The sequence below is a fragment of the Enhydra lutris genome, unplaced genomic scaffold, assembly GCF_002288905.1.
Source record: "Enhydra lutris kenyoni isolate GAN:26980312 unplaced genomic scaffold, ASM228890v2 scaffoldscaffold9, whole genome shotgun sequence".
In the NCBI taxonomy this organism is placed as follows: domain Eukaryota; kingdom Metazoa; phylum Chordata; class Mammalia; order Carnivora; family Mustelidae; genus Enhydra; species Enhydra lutris.
In genome coordinates this window covers 63,186,772-63,208,811 of record NW_019154093.1, presented here as the reverse complement: position 1 = coordinate 63,208,811, position 22,040 = coordinate 63,186,772, and the positions used below count along the sequence as shown (strand labels likewise).

The following is a 22,040-nucleotide window of genomic DNA, read 5'->3' as shown; positions in this document are numbered from 1 at the left end:
CTTTTTGCGTATGAAGGGGGATTTACTTTTTGTAATGTCTGTATGTTATAAAAGGAAATCAGGGAAAAAAATGAGGAATGAGCCTATATCCAATGGAGCTATGAAAACAAAACTATCTAGTTGGTGATAGGGAAAGAAAATACCATGACTAATAAGTGATTTTAATGCCTTTTATTGACTTTATATAAGGTTCCAAACCTTTATTAAATGGCAGCGTTTGACCTGAAAAGTAATTTAAAATGAAATTGTCTCCATAAAGGCAGAATATATCCTTACCAATACAGCAGTAGATTGCTACTTCAGGCAGATAGCTCAAGATTAGAATGGTTAGAAAAAATAACTGAAAAATCTGATCCATGCTGTACTGAACCTGACCTCAGTGGGTGCTGAGGGAGTATGAAAGAAATTAGCCACTGCTAAGTCACTTGGTCTAAACGGTCTATAGGTGTTACGAATTCCATGCCGAATCTCCAAAACCTTGATGCCTGGGGCTGCGTGGAGCTCCTGAAAATATCACAGTAGAACAAAGCACTGAAAATCTTTAGCTTGCTGGTGGAGATTTAAATACAAAAATTTTCATCAGAACTTTGTTCTTTTACATTCAGTGATTTAGTAAAGTTGAGTCTTATATAAGTTATAAAGGACTAAATTGAAAAATATCTAGATACAGGTGGTATAATGAAAGCCTAAAGGTCAGGAGATCTAGGTTCAAAGCCTGACTTAATTATTCATTAATTCTGCCTTTGGACCTTTGGGAATGTCACATTGCCTTTTGGTTATCTCACTTATGGCACAGTGTAGTCACAGAGGTGGAATTTTCAGCTCAAGGACTAAAAATGTTTAAAATCTCAAATGCATTATCTTGAGACTCACTATCTTTATCCATAAAAAAGACAAAATTAGTTTTTTATGCTTCTGAAACCCAAATTATATACGTTAAAAATAAAGAATCTAATTTATCAAATACCTATGATATGCTGATTATCTTTTTTAGAGGCTTAACATTCATACCGTACTCAAAATTATGCCTGCCAGAGTAAATATTTTTCCCCCAGTTTACAAATTAGAAAACATATGCTAAATTTTGTTGAGAGGGCTATGACCTTGGAAATATTTGATTCAACTGCTTAAATATGGGTCAGAAAGCTGAGGAATATCCCAACACGTGCCCCCTTAATGCCCATCACTGGGCTAACCCATCTCCCTACCTCCTCCCCTCTGAACCCTCAGATTGTTTCCCGGAGTCCACAGTCTCTCATGGTTCTTCTCCCCTTCTGGTTTCCTCCCCTTCAGTCTTCCCTTCCTTCCTCTAATGTCCTCCATGCTATTCCTTATGTTCGAATAATGAATGGAACACTACGTGAGAAACTAATGATGTACTGTATGGTGACTAACGTAACATAATAAAAAATAAATAAAATAAAATAGTGAAAATAGAAAAAAATAATAAATTGTTTAAGCTCCCAGGGGCTTAGTGTCCATACTTATCAATAAAGGGTTTATAAAATGATTTAAAAAAAAAAGAAGAAGAAAAGAAAAAAAGCTGAGGAACAGATTTTAAAAGAGTCAACTCAACTCACAGAAAAATTCACTCAGGAGAAGAGAACCATAATAGGATTCTCTGAAAGGGATTTAAAATAAATATGTTAAAGACCCCCAAAGAGATAAAGACAGCAATAGCATCCATAGAAAAGAACAGGAGAAATGTAATGCCTTTGTTAAAGTGTTGATGGTATGGCCTGCTGGGGCTAGAACCCAGGTTTTTCCATTCTTAGCCCTACTGTTGTCAGTAATCATCCTGCCCCTTCCTCACCATGTCCTGTGGTTGAGCTTCAGTTGAGCGTATGGAAGGCAGAACACATAGGTAAGTCCCTCCCAATCATCAGAGAACTCTGTGCCAGAGTCAGGATGAGAACAATGACACTGGACTTTTCTAGCCCATACAGCTGGTCCTCAGAATGATCTTTTTTCATTTTTGGATCCCTTCGCAGGCATTACATGGTCACTCTATGCCAGACACATCCCATGGGAATGTAATCTTCAAAGTTATTCTCTGTCAGTTTTGTTTTCTAGTATCTTCTGTGCCTAGAACAATGCCTACCTGATAGTAGGTGGTCGACCAATAAAATGCCTACCGTGTGGCAGGCACTTGATACTATGACTGAAAAATTGAATGTACTGAAGAAATGTTTTAAATTATGGGGCACATGAAGCAGACCATACAAATTCACATGGCTCAAACAGTTGGTGGGGTACAGTTATCATGGAAATAGTGGATAAAAATGAGCATACCCGCGCATTATAATTTCTCTCCTGTGATCCTCACTGCCATCCTTTATAATAGGTGTTTTAACGGTGAGACAAAAGAGTTTCAAAGTGGCCTAACTGACCTGTTTTGGGTCCAAAAATAACATCTGAGAGACTGTATTAGTTTTTCCCTGCGTCCCATCCTTACCTTAGCCTATTTTAGCGACTTTCCCTCCCAGAAATACAAGGGTTAATAGGTTAACACAAAAGCGGTATCGTCTGGTAGGTTGTTGACTTACAATTTTGAGCTTTTTATTCCAAGTCTTAATATTTAACAGTGCCGTTGTCGCTTTTCTTAGATGTCAGCTTCTTTTATTTACCTTCGTCACTCTCACCTTGATCATGCCGGCTTCTTTGTGCTACATGGATTTGCTGTCAGCACCACCCTGTGCTGGTCACCAGGTTTTTCTTACAGTAGTCATTGACATCTTGTCAGCAGTGTCACCACCTTTGGCCCCAGGCCTGTGAATATGGCAATTGTTACCTTATTGATTGACACTTTTGAAAATTTGTCAACATGTTATTCATGATTTATGGGGGTGAGGCTTCACTAACTTACAAACCACTTCTTAAAGTTAATTCACTAGTTTATCCTTTTACCAAACCCTTTGGGTTTTATGACATGGGGCCTCTGTGTAATAGTCTATGTGATATTTTCTTAATGAATGATACTATAATTAGTAGAAGGTAAAAGAAACCAATGTTACTGCAGTAACTCAGTTGATAAATTGAACCATTCATTTCAAAGTCAGAGTGTATACCAAAGTTGCTATATGCATGACTCTGCTCACATCCTTCTCACATCTGCTCAGATCTTATTTTATTAAAGAAGCCTCCTTGGGCACCAAATGGAAACTTGTGTCCCTCTAGCCACACTACTGCCCAACCCACATATAGTCTGCATTCTGTTTCTGAGGAGAAGCCACTTGAAAACACACTATTTTGGGTTCCTAGACACAATTGCAAAATATGTGACATGAGTTCCCCATGCCACAAAGCAATACTTGGGACACCAGTTGGGTATTCTACAATTTAACTCAATTCCAACACTATGTACCTTGAAATAGGATCCCACAGGTAACCACTGTTCGGTAGACTGTCCTACCTCTGCCTTCCCCTGCCACTTCACATGCCAGTCACAAGTCCAAGTTACCACCTGTGTTTTTAACCAACAAGCTGTAGGCTGAAGATTCCAATGACCCCTTCCAACACAGGATGCCAATCCTAAGTCCAGGTTGTTACCTGTACTTCTGACCAACTGGCTATAGATCAGTGGTTCCTATGACTGCCTACTTGGGTTTAGTTTTTGCTAGAAAGGCTCACAGAACTCAGAGAAACATTGTACTTAACTAGCTCACTGGTTTATTATAAAAGGATATAATTCAGGAGTAGCTGGGTAGAAGAGATACGTAGGACAAGTATGGAGAAATGGTGCAGAGCTTCCATGCCCTCTCCAGGTGTACCTTTCTCCCCTATCTCCACCTGTATACTAACCTGGAAGTACTCTGAACCCTGTCCTTTGTTGTTGTTCCTTTGTTTGTTTTTGTTTTTGTTTTACGGAGGCTTTATTACATAGTCACGATTGATTAAATCTTGATTCAACCTCCAGACCCTATCAAATCCCTAGAGGTCAGGGGGTCAAAGGGATGGGACAGAAAGTTCCAACCCTAGAACCATGTGGTGGATTTTCCTGGCAACTGGCCCCCATCCTTAGGAGCTTTCATCTATTAACATAAAAAAAGACACCTTAATTGCTCTCATCACTGGGGAAATTCTGAGGGTTTTAGGAGTTGGAAACAGGATGACAACCAAATAAAATGACAAAATAATGACCAAATAAAATGACAACCAAATAAATGGAATTAGAAGAATAAAAAAGGAGCATGCCAGGAAGAGAAAATAAGTTGTTGTTGTTAAGCAACTGCAAACACCCATGGAAAGATAGAGTTTAGTGGATGTCATATGTGACTGATAGGTGCATTAACATTGATAGTGGCATAAGGTCAATTTGGATAGGGGAACAGGACCAGTTCCTGAATGATCTTGTAGGCTATAATAGTTTGAATACTAATGGGGTGCCTGGGTGGCTCAGTGGGTTAAAGCCTCTGCCTTCAGCTCAGGTCATGAGCCCAGGGTGCTGGGATGGAGCCCAGCATTGGGCTCTCTGCTCAGCAGGGAGCCTGCTTACCCCTCCCCTCTCTCTCTGCCTGCCTCTCTGCCTACCTGTGATCTCTGTCAAATAAATAAATAAGATCTTTTAAAAAAATAGTTTGAATGTTAACAAAATGCAATGAGAAATGAATGAAAAGTTTTTAAAGATCAAATTTGTGTTTTTAAAAGGCTCTGGTGCAAAGTAAAGAGTAGATACTAGCAGGAGGCAAGGAAAATGGAAAAAAACAGTAAGAAATAATCCCAATGAGATAATGATGGGAATGAGTATAGATAGAAGTATATGGATTCATATATTTTGAAGATAAGAGCCATTAGATTTGCTGGTGGAAGAAAAATGGGGAATGAAAGAAAAGAAGTATCAAGAATAATACACAGATTTTTGGCTTAAGATGAATGAATGGTAGTGTCATAAAGTAAGTGGAGAAAACTGGGGGAGGAATAGTTTTTTTGCTGAAGAGGAGGAATTTTTGTATGACACTACCTTAGGTTGCTTAAGAGCTGGTAGTTGGGGGTGGAGATAAAGTTTAGATGAAGAAAAAGATCACATGGATTTGAGTTAATGTTTAATTTTGTAGCCTAATTCTGCACTCAGGTTACAGATATCTTATCAAGAGCAATATGACTATAATCCTTTTAAAGAAGTGAACAAAATGGGATTATTATTTTTAGAAACTTTTCTGTAACCTCATATCTTTTCTAAAATTTTCATTACAAATAGTAATTTCTCAAAATGGAGAAATGAAATCTGATTTTATGTCATAGTTGTAATCACTCTACCTAGGCCTTTCCACCATGGAAGCAGCTAATCCAAATTAATTTCTGCTTTGCAAGTTTTTCTCCTCAGTAGATATTTCTTCAAAGGGCAAAGTAACTGACCTGGAGTTAATTAATGCATAAAACCAGCCTATGAATTAATCTAGTCCTAAGTAGCTATACAATGTTATTTATTCTTTGCCTTAAAATAATCTCAGAATAGATGATTCTAGAGCAGCTGTACCTTAAGATAGGGACCATTGTAGTCATATCACAATGAAATATAAATAAAACGAGTAAGTGAAAGCTGTTTGATGATTTTAAATTGGATGGAACATAGTGGTAGTTATTTTCTCTTCTTCAATCAAATATAACACTACCAATAGTCTTGCTTTTAACAAAGCTTTTTTTTTGTGTTGTTTTTTAATTTTAATTCTAGTAAAACAAATTAGGGAAAAATGCAATTGGGATACATAATTACGATGTGATTTTCTTTTCCTCAACAACATAACCATTATACATGCAAATTTCTCTGTGTATAATTCCATGACCCAGCCAGGTATAGTAGGAGACTACCAGTGATGAAGAGTAATAATGTAATAATAAAATAATAGACCATTATACTTTAAGATTATATTTGTTTTTATTTCCATTCTGAAATGAAAGGCAGCATACTTGATTATCTTATCAATATCTGAATGGAATATACTTTTTATTTATGACAATAGATTTTTCCTTGTGTGTGTACATGTGTTGTGTTTGTTCAATCAAACCATTGTGAATAATTTTCAGATCAGTTTCCAATTTTGAGAACATTAGTGCTTCAGAAGAATATTGTTTATGTAAATAAGAGGAATTTGGTATAATGTAGGCTGTGTAAGCTTTGAATTCAAGTTTCACTGTATTACTTATTGGCTTCTTATCCTTGAAGAAGTTGTTTATTTTCTTTGAACATCACTTCCCTCATTTTCAGTAAGAGAATAACGCCTAATTTGAAGAGTTGTGATTATAAGGAGAGAGTAAGTACAAGATACTTTTCACTGGGTCTGACATAAGTATTCTTTACAAGTAGACAAGTATCTTATTGATTCTGAGAATAAACTAAGTGTCTTGTTTTTATAGTAGGCCTCAATATTTGGACAATATAATGATGGCTGTCAGAATCGTGACTTTATAAGCAAATAAAAGTCCCCATATGGGCACTTTGTAGAGTATCTGCCCACCTTATAATAATACTTTATTCTCTTGAACAGGCCCTTGGTAGCCATTTATTTTAATAAAGTAGACATGTCATGCAATCATGACCAAACCTGAATTTCTCACTTGAGAATTGGGAATTAAGGGGAGCTTTGGCATGGCTAAAGAAATAGTTCTCAGCCTTGGATTCACAGTTCAATTCCTTGAAATATATTCAAAAACTACTATTCCTTGAGCCGTACTCCAAGCAATTCTGATGTAATTAGTGTGGAGTCTATCTAACCAAGACATCAGAATTTTTAAAACTCTTCTAATGTTTTTAATATGTAGAGTTAGAAGTGACTGGGCTAGACCTATAGAATAGCAACCATTCTGCATAAAGAATCAGAGGAAGCCAGTTGGCAGAGATGGAAGACTAGAAGCATGTAGAAGAGTACAGAGAGAGAGAGACAGATTATATGGCTTTCCATGAGGGTTAGCTGCCTTCCTGAGTTTCACGAGATGGCTTCTGTACCCTTGCTCTTAACAGCCGCCTGAGGCTAGTTTCTATTGCTTGCAGTCAAATCCCGTCTAAGCTGGAAGTTAAAAATCATGTGGGGCAGAAAAATGTTTCATTTTCAACTAGATCTTGGCAAAATTGTGGTCAGTAAATGTTTATGTCACTTTCTGTGCCTGATATAGAACATATACATTTATATTATTAACTTAATTGCCTGGTGTAGTTATTTACCATTGCATTAAATAATTCTTTTTAGTGCCTTTGCTAAACTCAACAGTCTTCCAATGGTAAGAGCTGAAAGTTACTCTAGAATCATAGAATAATGGAATATATATCTGGAAAACATTTGATGATAATTTCATGTAAGTTGATTATCATCTTACTGGGGGACTAATGTAGAAAAGACTAAGTAAAGGTCACTAGTCTAATGTATTCAACTAATATTTTGAGCATCTTTCTGCCATGTCTTATGCTAGGTGCTTAAATTAAATTAGAAGGAGACACATATATGGAAACAAACTAGTACAGAGTATGATAAGAGAACAACTTTGTTTGTGGATAGCCAGGCCAGTTTCATAGCGAAGATGACAACAGGACTGACTCTTAAACACTGGTTGCAGCATTCAAAGCAGAAAAGCCAGGCAGGAAAGGACATTTTAGAAGAAAAAAAAAAAAAAAAGTCAAAATGCATAGGTACATTAATGATACTGTTTTGTTTGAGAAATTATAAGTAGTTTAATAAATGGAAGCATAAAATGTTGTGAGGGAGTAGAAGTAGATGAGATAAGAAAGGCTAAAAGAGGAGACTAGAAAGTGTGGGGAGTGGGAAGAGCCCAGATCACAGTTGCAGTTATATAATGAATGCTAAGGAGCTGGTACTATATTCTGCAGGTAGTGAAGAACCTTGAAGGATTTTGTAGGTGGAAATGAAATGAGAAAATCTAAGTGTAACCCATATAAATTTGGGACCTCTCATGGTTTATGCATGCCATGCAGATAATTTTTTTATGTGGAATTTTAAGTGACTAAAATCTTCACTCAATCTCCCCTTAAAAAATTCTGAGAGGGAAAAAGCAAACTTACTAAAAAGTCATCTTTAGACATCTCTCTCATTTACAATGTCTCTTAATGTCTGACAATGGCTTCTGTAGAAGAAATGTCACTTTTTACCCTTACACTGTAAAAATCTGCTCGACATCTCACTTTTCCTTAATCTCTATTTTTACCTCCCCCTCTCTGTCTTCCTCTCAATTCTTTATCACTTTACCCTCTTTTAATTCTATAAGTTTTGTTCCTTTGGCATTTCCATTAAGTATATTTTGAAAAACCAAAGAAACCATGGTAATGTCCAGATTATAAGACAGTCCCTGTTTTAGAAAGGGAAAGGATGGAGGAAATCACATAAATTCGAGTTCTTGCATTTAACCCTTTCAACTATGTTAGGACAGTTCTCACTTTCAGAACATAAAAGGCAAATGAGATATTCAACAAAGGACAATTAAAGTGTCAAAAAGCCTGGGGAAAAAGGAGATTTGGAAAGAATATAATAGTTATTTAAAACATATCTGAAGTTGCCGTGTGGAAAAGTGATTTTATTTACCTTTGTCTCTAAGAGGGCAGAGTTGCCTTTAAGGGTATTTTATATACATGTATATGTGTATATATGTGTATATATAGTACATAATACAAACATTATTACGTATATTTCTAACTCTAATGGAGATACTGATTTTTTTCACTTACTGATTTAAAAAAAAATTTTTTTTAAAGATTTTATTTATTTGGCAGAGAGAGAGAGAGACAGTGAGAGAGGGAACACAAGTCAGGGGAGTAAGAGAGGGAAAGGTAGAAGCAGGCTTCCCGTGAAGCAGGGAGCCCAATGTGGGGCTTGATCCCAGGGTCCTGGGATCATGACCTGAGCCCAGGCAGATGCTCAACAACTGAGCCACCCAGGTGCCCCTTAATTTTTTTTAAGATTTTATTTATTTATTTGACAGACAGAGATCACAAGCAGGCAGAGAGGCAGGCAGAGAGAGAGGGAGGGGAAAGCAGGCTCCCTGCTGAGCAGAGAGCCCGACTTGGGGCTCCATCCCAGGACCCTGGGATCATGACCTGAGCCAAAGGCAGAGTCTGTAACCCACTGAGCCACCCAGGCACCCCTCACTTACTGATTTTAATAAGATACGATCACTGCCCTCAAGAAGCTTATGTTTTTTTGAAGAGAAAATCAACATGCACAGCCCAGTTTGATGACTACCGAGGTACAGGCATATTTTAAATTGCAACGTAGCAGAGATGACAGTAAGATATGTTAGACAAGGGAATGGAATGCATTAAGGAAATGCCCCAGGAAGCATATACTTGGGTAAAAGAACTGAGTTTGGAAAGATGAATAGTCATTTGATGGGTGAAGAAAGACTTGGGTTATATGTTAGGCCAGTGGAAATACATAAAATAATTCATGGAGACATGTAGCAGTGTGATGAACTAGCCTTGGTTTTAATTCTGTGTGTCGTTGGTTGGTTGGTAGCTTTATTTGCATTCTTCTGTTTGTGAGCTCCAGAGACCTTTCTGTTTTGTTCATCTCTGTAACCTCAAGTTCTCAATAAATATATGAACAAAAATAGTTTTATATGAATGTTAAGAATTGTGTCTGAGTTCATGGGCCCCACATTATGCAAGCAGCAAGTATATGCCATGAAAAGAAATTTGAATTTGGCTTCCTGAAGATGTGGATAAGTTTTAGCATATTAGTAATTAAGTATATAACCAGATATTTTCAGTGTAATCAGTGAATTGAAATAATGTTATTTTTTATGCCCTAGGAGTAGTCAAGATAAAATTATTTATCTATAGTGGCCAGGGAATGCTTCAGATTGGGAAATTTTAGAGTAGGTGGAGAAGAGAGATGAGATGGGAAAAGGTACAGAGGCAGGATGGCACAGAGTATTTTTGAGGAAGAAGGACTGAAACATTTGATTTCTGAGAGATGGCTTAAGGTGGTGGGAGGAAAACTGACCAAGAAACTAGAAAAAATACACACTTTATTCTGGATCTGCCACTAGCTGAATAACTTACAGGTACTCACTTAACCTCCTTTACCCTTAGTTTTCTCTTTATAAAATAAAGCTTTTAAGGTTGATTATCTCTTTGATTGTTCTGGTTCTAAATGTTTTTAGGTTTACGTGTAATATTAAATATAGCTGAAAGGATTGGTTTGGGGCAGACAATCTGTGAAGGAAGCTAAAGAGCGTTTATTTACCTCAATCTTCACTTACTGGTTTTTCATTGATTCTTTTATAAAACTATTTTAGTATACCTTTGATTCTATTTGTTTCATATAAATTAATTTACGTTCACTATTGAAAGTATAAAAGGTAAAATGAGCAAAAATCTAGAAATTAAAGGTCATCCCAGTCCCACCTAGTTCAGATGAGACTAGTTACATATTGATATTTACTCTTTATGACAGATGGTAAACAGAGATGTATAGCAATAGACATAATAACATATACTATTGTAATAAATATATATATTAAATATTTATTTACTTCCTTATTTTTTACTGAAAACTTTTGGACTTACAAATAATGTTAACCCACTATTTTTTCACTTAGTACAGGATAAACACTCTTTCATGTCAGTACATTTTTTTTTCTTGTTCAGTTTCTGTATTAGTCTGATGCCAGTGTAACATTCCTTTTTACAGTGGTATTATTGGGGAACTAATTTTCATTGCTCAACATCTAGGTTGTTTCCTTCTTTCTTTTTTTTTTTAAATTAAGTTTTTTATTTTAATACCAGTATAGTTAACATAATCTAGGCTGTTTCTGACAACTGTTATTTACTAACACTAGTGGATGATTGGAAAAATAGTATTGTGTGAAATTGAAAATCTGGATGACATATTCTTTAGAAGAGAATATGAGATACACTTTGAAGCAGTTGAGTTTGAATTAACAGCAAAGCATCCATATCCAAAGGTCTTGAAGTCTCTTGGAAATCTGAGTTTGAAGGTTATGAATGGGATTTGGGAGGAATTAGCCTCATGGTGAGAGCTGAAATTTGAAATTCTGAAGTTGTCTGAGCAAGGGTACAGAGGGGAACAGGCTTTTAAACTTCAGAAAAGGAGGCATACATTGGGCATGAGTAAATTACCAGGTTGGACAGACTGGGTTGCTGTAGCACTACACTGTGGTAAAAAGTCTCAAAGACGAAACAAAACAAAACAAAAGCCTTGTCTGGGCACTAGGAGGAACAACTGCCTATTACAAGTAAATATTTTAGATTATATCATATATGCATACACATCAATAGTATTTTTGTCAATAAAAGAAATACATATTTTATAAGAAGCTGTACTTCTCATTTAAAAGAGTTTTATATGTGTGTTTACTTTTTGTTAGTTATTTGCTTTGGCTTGTTTGTTTTATATTTTTGTTTTGACACTTAAGGAAAATCTTGTGAAGTTTGTCCACGTCATTCCCTTTTTAGTATTAAGGCAGCAACCGTCTTAAGAATTTCAGGGCATTGCCTTATTTATTTTAAACTATGTAAGTTAAGAAATGCATGTTGAACTGTACATCTCTATCTGCCTCCTTGGGCTGTTGCCTGATGCCATACAGCTAAGATTATAACAAATTCATCTGTAAGATTGAGAGATTAGATATTTCAGTACAAATCCTTTGAAATAGAAGAAAACTAGTAGTGTCATTCATCTCACCTAAATAAGAATATGGAACCATGTGAATATCTGCTATTAGCATCAGACACAAACTTGCCTGAAATATCTAGGATTCCTCAGATACGAAAAGTACATCTTGATTTTTTTCCCAGTGTTGACCAGTCTGTACTGTCTGGAAAGTCTTCCTTAGTCTAACCTAAATTTGCCTGATTAATTTAAACCATGATTACACGCTGAGAAAAATCACATCAAAGGTTTATTTCCCCTCATGTACCCCTGTACAAATTCACACAAACACATACACACACACACAGAGACACACACACAGAGATCAAATTAACATATTCCCTATATTATACATTATACCTTTTGTCTTTGCTAATCTTTTTAATAGTATTAACAATTCCACATGAGGAAAGGAGAAGTTGTATTCACAACAGGACTGACTGATATTCAGAAATGTGCCTGGAAACCCAGAACATTCCTGGCAGAAGATGCCTGCTGTAGTTGTAGCTTTGATGTGATCAGGCACCTCTTTGTAGGTGCAAGAAACATGTTAGTCTTTCAATTGACAAGTTTGATGCCTTTTTACATATTAAGTGAACTTTACTTTGCATTATAAATGGTGGAAGTCCGGAAATAATTTGTATGCAAGTCATGGCAATTTTTATCTGCATAAGACACACTCCTGTAAAATTAAAGTTATGCTCAAACAACTTTTCCTTTGAGTGATGGTTCACAAGGGAAAGGAGTTCTTCCTTTAGAATTAACTAGCCCTATCCATTCAGTTTGGCTTGGAAAATTCATCCTTTTTTATATTTGCCAGTATTATTTGTCTTTCAGAGATAAACAGAGAGAAAGGGAAGGAGGGAAAAGGAAAGACAGAGACACTTTATAAACCAAAGTCCTGATGAGATCGTTAATAACCTCCTCAGTCAGGAAGAGACATTTAGCAAGTACCTACCCTCTTCAGTGTGCCATGCACTTTGCATAAGTGTTTTCGTAATGCAAAATAACATTATAAAGTGTTCTTTTAACAAAGGTAATTTCCCAGTTTTGAGAGGTTAAAGACATTGACTGTTTTGGTAACCATTTGGGTTCTAAAAAAGAAACTCTTCTCCTGCACATGAGTACATTCCCCACTTTCCAAATTAGATGTCTTCCTGTGGCTTATGATCTCCTGCCTTTTCCAATACTCCTGGGAGGTTGGAAATTAGGCACCCAGCATTTCTGCTGCTGTACTGAAAATGGTCCAGGAGAAAAAGACACGGACATATTAGGTGGCTTTCCTAAAATCTCATAAACAGAAGTGAGACTACTGGAAATTGAATTTGGGCCTCCTGACTTGCTGTTGCCCATATTTCTGAGCACTAAAGACATCTTCCAAAAATTAAGTACAAAAGGGCTGGTTTATGGGACCAGGGAGATGAATTCTGAACTTTGTCCCTTTTGTGTTTTTTGTTTGCTTATTTAATTGATTTTATTTCTGTTAATACTCTCTATACTGTCTTTTAAATTAGAAAAAGATGGTATTATATGAATTTGGGTGACTGCTAACTGATTTTTTTTTTGCCAGTTTTCATCATTGTAAACATACCGATGTAATCTATATTAATTCGAATGGTGTGTTGAAGTGATTTTTGTCAAAGATTATATGGAAAAATCAGATCTGATGCAAGAACAGTTATTGACTGTTTGTTTTTTGCAGTCGCAATACGGAGCTTCAGTTTCTGCCAAACCTGAACTGCCCCTCTTTTACACTCCTATTGATCTGGTGGACATCAGTGTGGAAATGGCTGGACTGAAGTTTATAAATCCTTTTGGTCTTGCTAGTGCAACTCCAGCCACCAGTACATCAATGATTCGAAGAGCTTTTGAAGCTGGATGGGGTTTTGCCCTGACCAAAACTTTCTCTCTTGATAAGGTAAGAAAACATTTATGAAGTCATGTTTAAATGTCTATCATGCATTTTAATTGGAGCAGAGATATTATGATGGCATGATTTTTCTGACCAAGAAATAATAGTTACTCAACTACAGGCCAATACCTATTAGTCCAGGCTCATTTTTTTTTCTTACCAATCTTTCTGCCCCATGGAAGGCCATGAATTTCCCATTTTGTTTTGTCTAGGAAGCATCAAAAATATATATATTACAAAAATGGCTATTTCATGTGATAATCACAAACTTATGATTTTTTATTTTGGCGCTAATTATTTTGTGATTTCTGGATGTGTGTGGATGAGGACATCTGCCCAAACTGAAGGTTGGAGTGACTATGAATTTGGTTTGTACATAATCCTGGGACCCAGGTCAGGTCAAAAAGAATCACTCAGTGTACCTCATTTGTGCTGGTAATAAGATTCTTCTTGAATTTTTAAATATAGAAAGATTTTCAAAGTACATATACCTGAGTTTAATTTGGCACGATGACTTTATACTCACACCATAAGTGGACATACTCAGTAGAAAATAAAGTACGTATTACGGTTGAGACTGATTCTTTAGGGTACACAAAACATATAAATTCATGTTTTTAAAGTAGTACGAAATATACAATAGAAGGTTGCATCCTTATATGGTTTTGAATTAGAAAAGCACAGCAGAATTTAACATTCTTAGATCCTTTATTGATAAAATTTTAAATGCTAAATCTATCAATGTATTTAGTACTAACTAACTGGTAGTTAGTAATAATTAATGTATAAGAATGTGTGAATCTAGTGACTGAGAAAACTGTATCATTATTTAAATCAGCCTTATCCGTAGGCAAAGAAAATAATAGAGAACAAATATGCCCCATTAAGCACATTCTCTCCTTCTTTCTCCTCTTACTAGGATCAATAGCTAGCATTAGTATGGCTAAAACATTACGGTTGTCTTATTCTGACAGATTTACAAGATGCTATGTGTAAGTGTGATGAAGAAAATCTAGAGAATTCTCAAAAGTTAGAAAAACTGGGGCATAAAAAATTTCATAAATGTTTTTATGTTTAAATAACTAAAGAGAGGTTCTTTTTCACGTACTTTGGTTAAAGTGTAAAGATAAACAGAACTTACTGGATGCAGCTTTAGAATATCATTAATCAATTGTTTACAGCTTTGTAGAATATTGATAGTACATTTGTCTTTGTTTCAATTCATCCTTTAAGAATAACTTGGAAGCTGTAATCAAATGTTTAATCCATTGAGAAAAACTGAGTCTCCGATACCGTCTAATGACTACATTATAGTTACTCTGTTTTAAAAATTTTATATGTAAACAGAAATAGGTGGCTAATCAGGTACAAGTAAAGAACTGTAGGAAAAAAGGTGTTTGCTTTGAATTTGCTGTTTGCTTGCAAAAAATTGAATTCTGATTAATCAGAGACATTTGTCTTTACTCTGTTGGTGACATGCATTGATTTGTGATGCTGTCTCTTTCAGTAACCTAGGAGCAGTTGCCTTTATTAGGATCACCAGCAAAAATAAATGTGGAAGCTAACTTCCTCCTAAACCTCCAATTTGAATTTAATCATCAATTCACAAGTCTGTGATGCTGGTTCAAAGAGAGAGTAAGGAACAAATGCAAATTAAATTTGGCATATAAAACATTATTTTGAGGGCTTTAGGAAGCTCTCTGTTACTTGCTTTGATGGTGGGTAGAACACAATATTTGTACAAAGACTATTTTAAATGTATTTTTGCAGATTTAATGACATAAATAATGATGCCACCTTGGGCTTATATAATGTCATTTTCAAAAACAATTGTTTCCCATACATGTTTTTGCAAAATAGTCAATTTGCTTTATAGAGATCTAGGGTTTTTGTTTTGTTTTGTTTTCTTATGTTGTCCCTAATTAGTGATTAAACCTGTTGTGAATGTGAAATTGTCTTATGAGCGTCTGTGCTTTCTTACTGATGAAATGTTGTAACGTACAACTCAGTAGGTAGAAACACGTTTTCCCACAGCCTCCTACTAAAGACATCTATTACAATATTATATGTACTATACATTTGTGTGACATTATAGCATACCAATTTAGATTAGCCTTATTATAATTTATTATGCCAATTCAAGAATCTACTTAAAATGTATTAAAATTCAGAATCTTGACATTTGAAATTTGGATGCTCTTAATATGACAAAGGTTATTCTATGGAGTTTTGTTATCATATGAAATATTAATATTTCACAGTACAGTTTTGATGAAGTACAATTTGCCGAGACTGCATATGATAAAGAAATTAAATGCTTACCAAGGGAGTTCAGTAAAAATTAGAGCCCTGCCTGAACATCTGCTGGAAATTTTATTATCCTGTCCTACTGACAGGGTGGCTCCCTTGTTGTTTTTCTAGATTGACAGCTGAATATTGCACTGATTTCTGCAGCAAATATGTTTAGGTGAACTTTGTTTCCCTTTTTTTTTTTTTTTTTGGGAGTTCAGAACATGCTTTTGATTTTCATCCTATACTTTTTTTTATACTCTTGACATTTGTAGATGCCAGATTGAGGTCTAATATGCTGTAGCAACGATAGACCATTGACTTACACTGAAATGCCAGTTGATATCTCAGTAAACAGAAATATTATTATTCCTTACTGTGCAGTCTGTATAAAAGCTGTATGTGGTTTCTTTAGGGAGGCAAATGATCAGATTTTTAATGTCAAATATAAAAAGATCTGTGTTTGCTTTTGTATTAAATAACATCAAAGAGGGCTTTTATTAACTATATTCTTCCTTCCCAAATCAGTCTTCCCTGGAATGTCCCAAAATACACAGATTGCCTTTCTCGAGATTCTCTTTATGTTTTATAAAGATGATATTTAAAATACCATCATAAAATGAAATGAAAATATAATTAAAATTATTTTTACATATAAATATATATTGCGTTTAAAATTTTAAAGAATGGGAGAGAAATCAGTGTCAAGCTTAATTAAAGCTAAACTATCATGACAAACCAGAGAGATGCTATGTTTAACTGGTAATATTAAAAATTATTTAGACTGCACATTAAAGAATCTCCTGACCAATGTCCACTGAGAGGAAATAGATAAAAAGATTTTATTTTTGGAAATTATATCATAAATTTTGTTCTCTCAGGCATCTACATATTATATGCTGCAAATGTGTAATCTGTGACCGCAAGTTGCATATATCTTTATCACTACATAGGTAAACTCAGAAGTGTTTACTGTTATTCCAAATCAGATTCAAACGTAAGCAAAGATTCACTTCATTTATAAGGTATATGGTATAGATATTAGAATAAACTTGTGATTGATTTTTAGTGAGAAAATATCTTGATTGCACATATTTTTTTTAATAAGTATCAGATGACTAGACAAAGAGGTGCACATAGACAGATTCTCTCAACATAAAATGCCAAAAACCGAAAACTGAGAAATATTTAAGGTTCTTCATTATTTCTTTGGAATCAAATATTGATAGTGGCTTTTTCCATAAAATGCAACCTTATACCACATAACACAATGTTTAGTGTACAGGAAGAGTTTGATAAATGTTTCATAAATATTCGTTGGATAAATGAGTCAATAAATGAATAAATAGATTTTTGTCAAAAGCATATTGACTTCCTTTTTTTCAGTCATATGAACAGACAGTTAACACATAAAAAATTGACTGTTCTAAGTATTGATCTCAATCAAGGGAGTAAAGGCCAATTTAAAATTTTCATATCCCATGTTGCTTTCTGTGGTACATCTATACATGTCTGAAAATGAAAATGTCAGTGGAGTTTTTAAATGCATGGGTAGTGTTTTAAGACTTGAGAGTCTTTAAAAATATAGAGAATTTTTGAGAAAACAGAATATGAATTGCACAATTTTAGGAAGGGAAATAAAAATCATCTGGCCAACTATCTAAGATTATGTGTCAATAGCTATGACAGGGTAAATGTAACTTGTTTTGGAGTGCTTTTAGTAACAAGAAAAATGCTAGATCTTTAAGGCAATGCAGCTTCTTTTTTTTTTTTTTATTATTTATTTGTCAGAGAGAGAGAGAGAGAGAGTGTGAGCACAGGCAGATAGAGTGGCAGGCAGAGGCAGAGGAAGAAGCAGGCTCCCTGCTGAGCAAGGAGCCCGATGTGGGACTCGATCCCAGGACTCTGGGATCATGACCTGAGCCAAAGGCAGCCACTTAACCAACTGAGCCACCCAGGCGTCCCGGCAATGCAGCTTCTTATAGCTATGGATAACCCTATTTTAGGAATATCTTTTTTTATTGACCCCAAATTGGCCTTTCTTGAATGTTCCATCCATGTTTTATAGTTCTGCCCTCAGAGACACCATGGAATAAGTTAATCTAGCTTATTAACATAAATGAATTGTTGATTTTTAAATATGGTAGGCTTTTTTGTTCTGTTGTTTTGTTTTGTTTTTCCAAGTAAATATATACCCGAGAGAAGGGCTGACAAGTGTGGAGAGGCAGTGACGTCTAGTGAAAACAGCTTTCGCCTGGGAGAATCCAGTATCTGTCCAAAGCTGCTTCTAAGGCTCTACCTTGCACAAGTTATTTAGTAATATACATTGTTGTTGTTAGAATAATCATTATTATACACATAATTAACTACCATTTGTTAAGTGCGTAGAAAGTGTAGACATTGCCAAATGTTTTTCGGAAATGATAAGATAGTATTTAAAAAATTTTTTTTCATATGAAATAAAAGAGTGAGAAAGTTAAACCAATTGCCCAGGACTTAGAACAACAATTATTTATTTGCTCACAGTCACATACTGAGTTCACATGGGCAGTTCTTCTGCTTCACAAGGTGTCACTTGGACTCATTCATGCATTTGCAGTCAGTTGGAGGGATGCTCAGGTACTGGCAAGATGGCCTCATTCATACATATGGAACCTCAACTGGAGTTACTGTAATTGCTCAGATTGCTGAGTCTCTTTCTCCATCACTTTATTATCTCTCTTGCCTTGTGGGGGGTAAGACAGTGTTCCTTGAGTAGGACCCCATCCTGCTCCCTGGTAATGGTTCCGCAATTCATTTTTCCTATCCACTGTTGCCTCAGTTCTCAGGGCTCTTATTCTATCCTCTGAGTTGTGTTCTGTTTTAGTTAAGAAATGGCCAGTGTTGGCCATTCTTGGCAGTTGAGTATCTTTTTCAACCTATTAGTTGCCGTGGAAAGTTAAGAACCCCTATTATCTTTATTTCAGTTGCCCCCTGTAGTCCTAGTTCTTAATCATGTCATCAGAAAACTTTCTTAAAAACTTTTTGAATCTATTAAGGGCTGACTACATAACCCTAAAGCCACAGTCATAATTCTTTTTGAGACAGATTTTTATCCATTTTGGATATGTCTTCCTGCTGTGACTCAATGTTTTTAAGATTCTTAGAATCAATATTGTCTACCTGAGAGAATCATCTAGGACCTGCTTTAAATCTTTCTAAAATCTTAACAAAGGATCACAAAGCAACACTCTTGATGTGATCTTTACCCGAAGGTCATTTCTTACTTTGAAAATCTCTTCCTTTCAGGGTAGAAAAAATACTAAGAATAATTTTACTTTCTAACACAGCAAGTCCTGGGCCCTTTTGCTTTGCTAAGTTTGCTTAGCAAATTAAATATATCCTTTTTTAGCTAATTTCTCTCTTACAGTACCTTACTATTCTTGAGTAGAAACATTCAACTGACACTTCCAGTGTTTTGTCTAGATATTTCTTTAGTCAGATCCACACATACAGTATGTACATTTTCCATCTTCTGAATTATCACCAGAGATATTCTTGCCAATTGTTCTGTCACTACATAATACAGCCCACCCTTTCCCAGTCTCCAATAACAATTTTCACACTGCATTTCAAGCCTCCACTAACAGTTTGTTCACCATTTTTCCAGCCTTTACTAACAGCTGACTCTTGATTCTCCAAGAGAGGTCTCTGCCCCCCTCTCATTTTGAAAGCCAATGCCACATGTTTTAGATTCTGTTATGTTAGCAAACATAACCAATTTCTGTATTACTTGTCTCTTGCTGTATATCAAAGCACAATTTAGTAGTTTAAAACAACAAGTAATCTGCTCTTGGTTCTATAGGTTGGCAGTCTGGTCAGGGTGCAGCTGTGTGGGCTTGACTTTGACCCATGTGACATTAGTTGTTCTTACTCATGCATTTGCAGTGAGTTGACAGACTTGGTGGCTGGTGGTGCTTGATGGCTTTATTCATGTGTTTCGGACCTCAGCTGGCATAACTGGGCCTAGATCTCCATATGGTCTCATCTTCAAAGAGACTGCATGGAGCTTGTTCACAAAGTGGCCGTATTCTAAAAATGCAAGAGTGGAAATGAGTCTGAGACTCTGAATTTGCGCAATATAATTTCCACCCTCCTTCTGTTGGTTAGAGCAAGTCACTAGTCCAGACCAGGATTTGGGAACATGGAAATTGCTCCTCCGATCCAAAAGCTGACATCCTTGGCACCAGGATTGAACCAAGGTCTATTTGATACAAATCCAGATGTTTTCCTGTATGTCATATTTTCTAATTTATCCTCTCCAAATCTTCTTATTTTATGTCTGAATTGAAGGCAGTTTGACTCCATCAGTGTTTGGCAGAGAACTGGGGTTCAACTGAGCAAGTGCACTGAGGGTTTTCTATCCCCTGCCTCTCAAGCAGAGCAGCACCCATGATTTTATTTCTTTTTTGGTTTTATGTATAGTGTCATGGAGAGAGACTTTTGATTTATGATCTTCTGGGAGTGATGAATCACTAAATACTACACCTGAAATGAATATTACACTGTATGTTAACTAACTAAATTTAATAAAAACTTGAAAAAGAAAAAAAATAATAAAATCCTTCTAGAAATCCACTGTCTATCCATTGTCCAAAGCCAATCTCCTTCTGTGCCAATTTTCTTTAGCCACACTGGCCCTCTTTGTACTCCCCCAACATGGCAGTGTCCTCCTTCTCTTAGGCCATTTTGCTAGTGTCTGCTCAGTTTGGAGTGCTCTGCCCTCAGATCCTTAAACCTAGAGCTCTTGCTTCTCATTCAGTTCTCAAATCAAAACTTACCTCATCAGAGAAGTCTGTGCTGACTGCCCAAAACTCAGTCTTCCTGTGCCACGTTTCCCTGGTTGATTTTGTATTTTTTCTTCACTGCACTTACCACCGTATGAAATTATCATTTTCTCGATCACGTATTTGTTTACTTGTTTATTTTTCTGTTTTGACCATTCAAAGTAAGGTTTATGTAAGAGGGATGTTGTCTTTCTTGCTCACTACTGTATGCCCAGTGCCAAGAACTATGTCTGGCAGATAGGAAGGATGCAATACATACTTGTTAGATGAATGAATAATTATAGGATTCTAATTTGAACCACAATTCCACATGACAGCTCTTCAGTTACTTGGAGACAGCTCTCATGTCCTATCAACAAGCCTTTTCTTTTTCTTTTCTAAATAGTCCTGTTTTCCTTTCTATAATAAGGTTTGCAGACTTTTTACCATGTAGGTTGTCTGTTCTCCCATGTGGATTTTAAGAAACTTGTTTCGATCCACATTATCTTAATTGAGAGGAAGTTGCCTACATTTGCACAAATTGCTAGCACCTATCAACCAGACAAGAATTCAGGAATAACATTGTCAGGACTATAAATGCTAAAAATAATATTTGGAGCTGTTAAGAAAAATTTCACAAATATGTTACATAATAATATTTCAGAGCTCAGTTAATTCTCTTTGGATTATAATACAAAAGACTACAATTTACTCTTGTAACTCATTCTAAAAGGCCTTATTAGAAATAAAGATCTGAATCTTTTTAAACATTAAGTCAAACTGATTTATTTTATTGTTATTGAGTTTCTATATTACATTATTATGAAAGTCTATGAAACAATAAAGAAACAACTGTCCAGTGCATTATTTTCTCTGTTATAGTCCTAGCTTCAAATTTGGTGCATAATTAATTTCTATTTATCGTGCAGTATTGTTCTCATGGTATATACTTATGCATTAACTAAGGAGTTATAATTATTTAAATAAATTCAATGTAAACTTCTCATCTGGGAGACTTTTAACATTTTAAAACCATAAGTGATTCTCATGTACTAATAGTTTGATTCTCACCTGGTTAGGTTCTTTAATTGTTATTTAGTTTTATTGTATTGAAATTATTAAAACTGACTCATCCTCAAATTATAAAGAATGGGTTTATTAAAAGGCTACAGTTCACATGTAATAGTCCTATGGGAGATTTCATTCAAATGCTCACTATTTAGTAGGCTTTTCTATGAAGAAACCCTAATCTCACCAACAGTAAAAGAACATTTGTATCCTTGCATGCCCATTTGTGTCTACACTTGCAATATTGAAACTAAATCTTGCAAGTTAGAATCTAATTAAAAATATTTCACATCTTTCCCCAAGGTTCTAAACTAATCATTGTTTTCATCCATGCCATGTATGCCAGAC

At 35.4% G+C, this 22,040-nt stretch overlaps 1 protein-coding gene across 1 annotated transcript in view; it reads left to right on the top strand.

Annotated features, from left to right (window-relative positions):
* LOC111142998 (dihydropyrimidine dehydrogenase) overlaps positions 1-22,040 on the top strand; it is an 828,681-nt gene that overhangs the window by 408,734 nt on the left and 397,907 nt on the right. The window contains exon 13 of the mRNA XM_022496386.1: positions 13,321-13,536. Coding sequence (XP_022352094.1) covers positions 13,321-13,536 — 216 coding nt within the window. The remainder of the gene's footprint in view (positions 1-13,320; positions 13,537-22,040) is intronic.